Source organism: Temnothorax curvispinosus, unplaced genomic scaffold (genome assembly GCF_003070985.1).
Source record: "Temnothorax curvispinosus isolate PA1 unplaced genomic scaffold, ASM307098v1 QBEX01013869.1, whole genome shotgun sequence".
NCBI lineage: Eukaryota > Metazoa > Arthropoda > Insecta > Hymenoptera > Formicidae > Temnothorax > Temnothorax curvispinosus.
The window spans coordinates 7,405-8,381 of record NW_020223649.1 but is presented as its reverse complement, the minus strand read 5'-3'; the positions used below and the strand labels follow the sequence as shown (position 1 = coordinate 8,381).

At 51.7% G+C, this 977-nt stretch overlaps 1 protein-coding gene across 1 annotated transcript in view; it reads left to right on the top strand.

The window, feature by feature from the left end:
* Positions 1-297: 297 nt before the first annotated feature.
* The window catches only part of LOC112464081 (trimeric intracellular cation channel type 1B.1), a 7,954-nt gene continuing 7,274 nt past the window's right edge, over positions 298-977 (top strand). Inside the window, exon 1 of the mRNA XM_025030870.1 lies at positions 298-683. Coding sequence (XP_024886638.1) covers positions 563-683 — 121 coding nt within the window. The 5' untranslated portion in view covers positions 298-562. The remainder of the gene's footprint in view (positions 684-977) is intronic.

The following is a 977-nucleotide window of genomic DNA, read 5'->3' as shown; positions in this document are numbered from 1 at the left end:
GTAGATTCTTTCCCGGACATTCATTTCCGGTCAAATACATACGAATGGAGCAATCGTTTGAGCTATAGTTCATTAAAAAATATGAACTTGCAGCGCCAACTTATTTCCGGTGTCTAGAACGGGCATACGCGCCCTTACATGCCATGTCGGCAATGCAGAAATCAATATATAGATTACTAAAACTCAGTCTTTCATCGCCATCTGCACGCAGTTTAACAACACTACTTGATCGATAAAGCATGGAATCGTGATTCTTTCTTTTTGTTACTTTTGACCACAAGGTTAGGTTAGGTTAGGTTATCCTAGCAGACGACGAGACAGTAGCAGACTGCAGACTAGCAGCTAGTAGACAACACGTAGCTGGCTGCTGGCGTCGTTCGCGGGCGCTCAGTCCTCGGTCGCAAACGTTTGAATCGTAGAAATTGAGCCAATCAAGGAGCATACGTGTCGTGATTCTCACGCGAGGTGTTCCGAGACTTCTGAGGTGTGTGAACGTCGTGGTTTGTTGTAGGATCAGGCGAGCGGCAAGAGCGAGCAACGTTGTTACTATTTACTGCCGACGATGGATCCCGAGGCGTTCCTGGATATAGCCAATCAGGTTGTCAAGCTGAAAATGTTCCCGTATTTCGACATAGCGCACTGCGTACTGTGCACGCTGCACGTCAAGGAGGACCTAGGAACCGGTGAGCTGCGCGCCGGCCCGCGCTCGGCCGTGTTTCTAAATTTGTAACGCCGCGCTCCCTCAGCCGTGTATTCCCCGGCCCCGGCTCTGGCTCCGGCTCCGGCTCCGGCTCCGGCTCCGGCTCCGACGTCTATCTCTCTCTCGCGGTGGAACAGCTTCCCCGTGACCTCGCTATTCCCGTGACACCGGGACAGCGACCACATCCCACGTTCTCCCGCGAAACTTTATATTTACGAACATGGTTGTTCTTGGCTCTCTCTCTCTCTCTCTCTCTCTCTCTCTCTCTCTCTCTCTC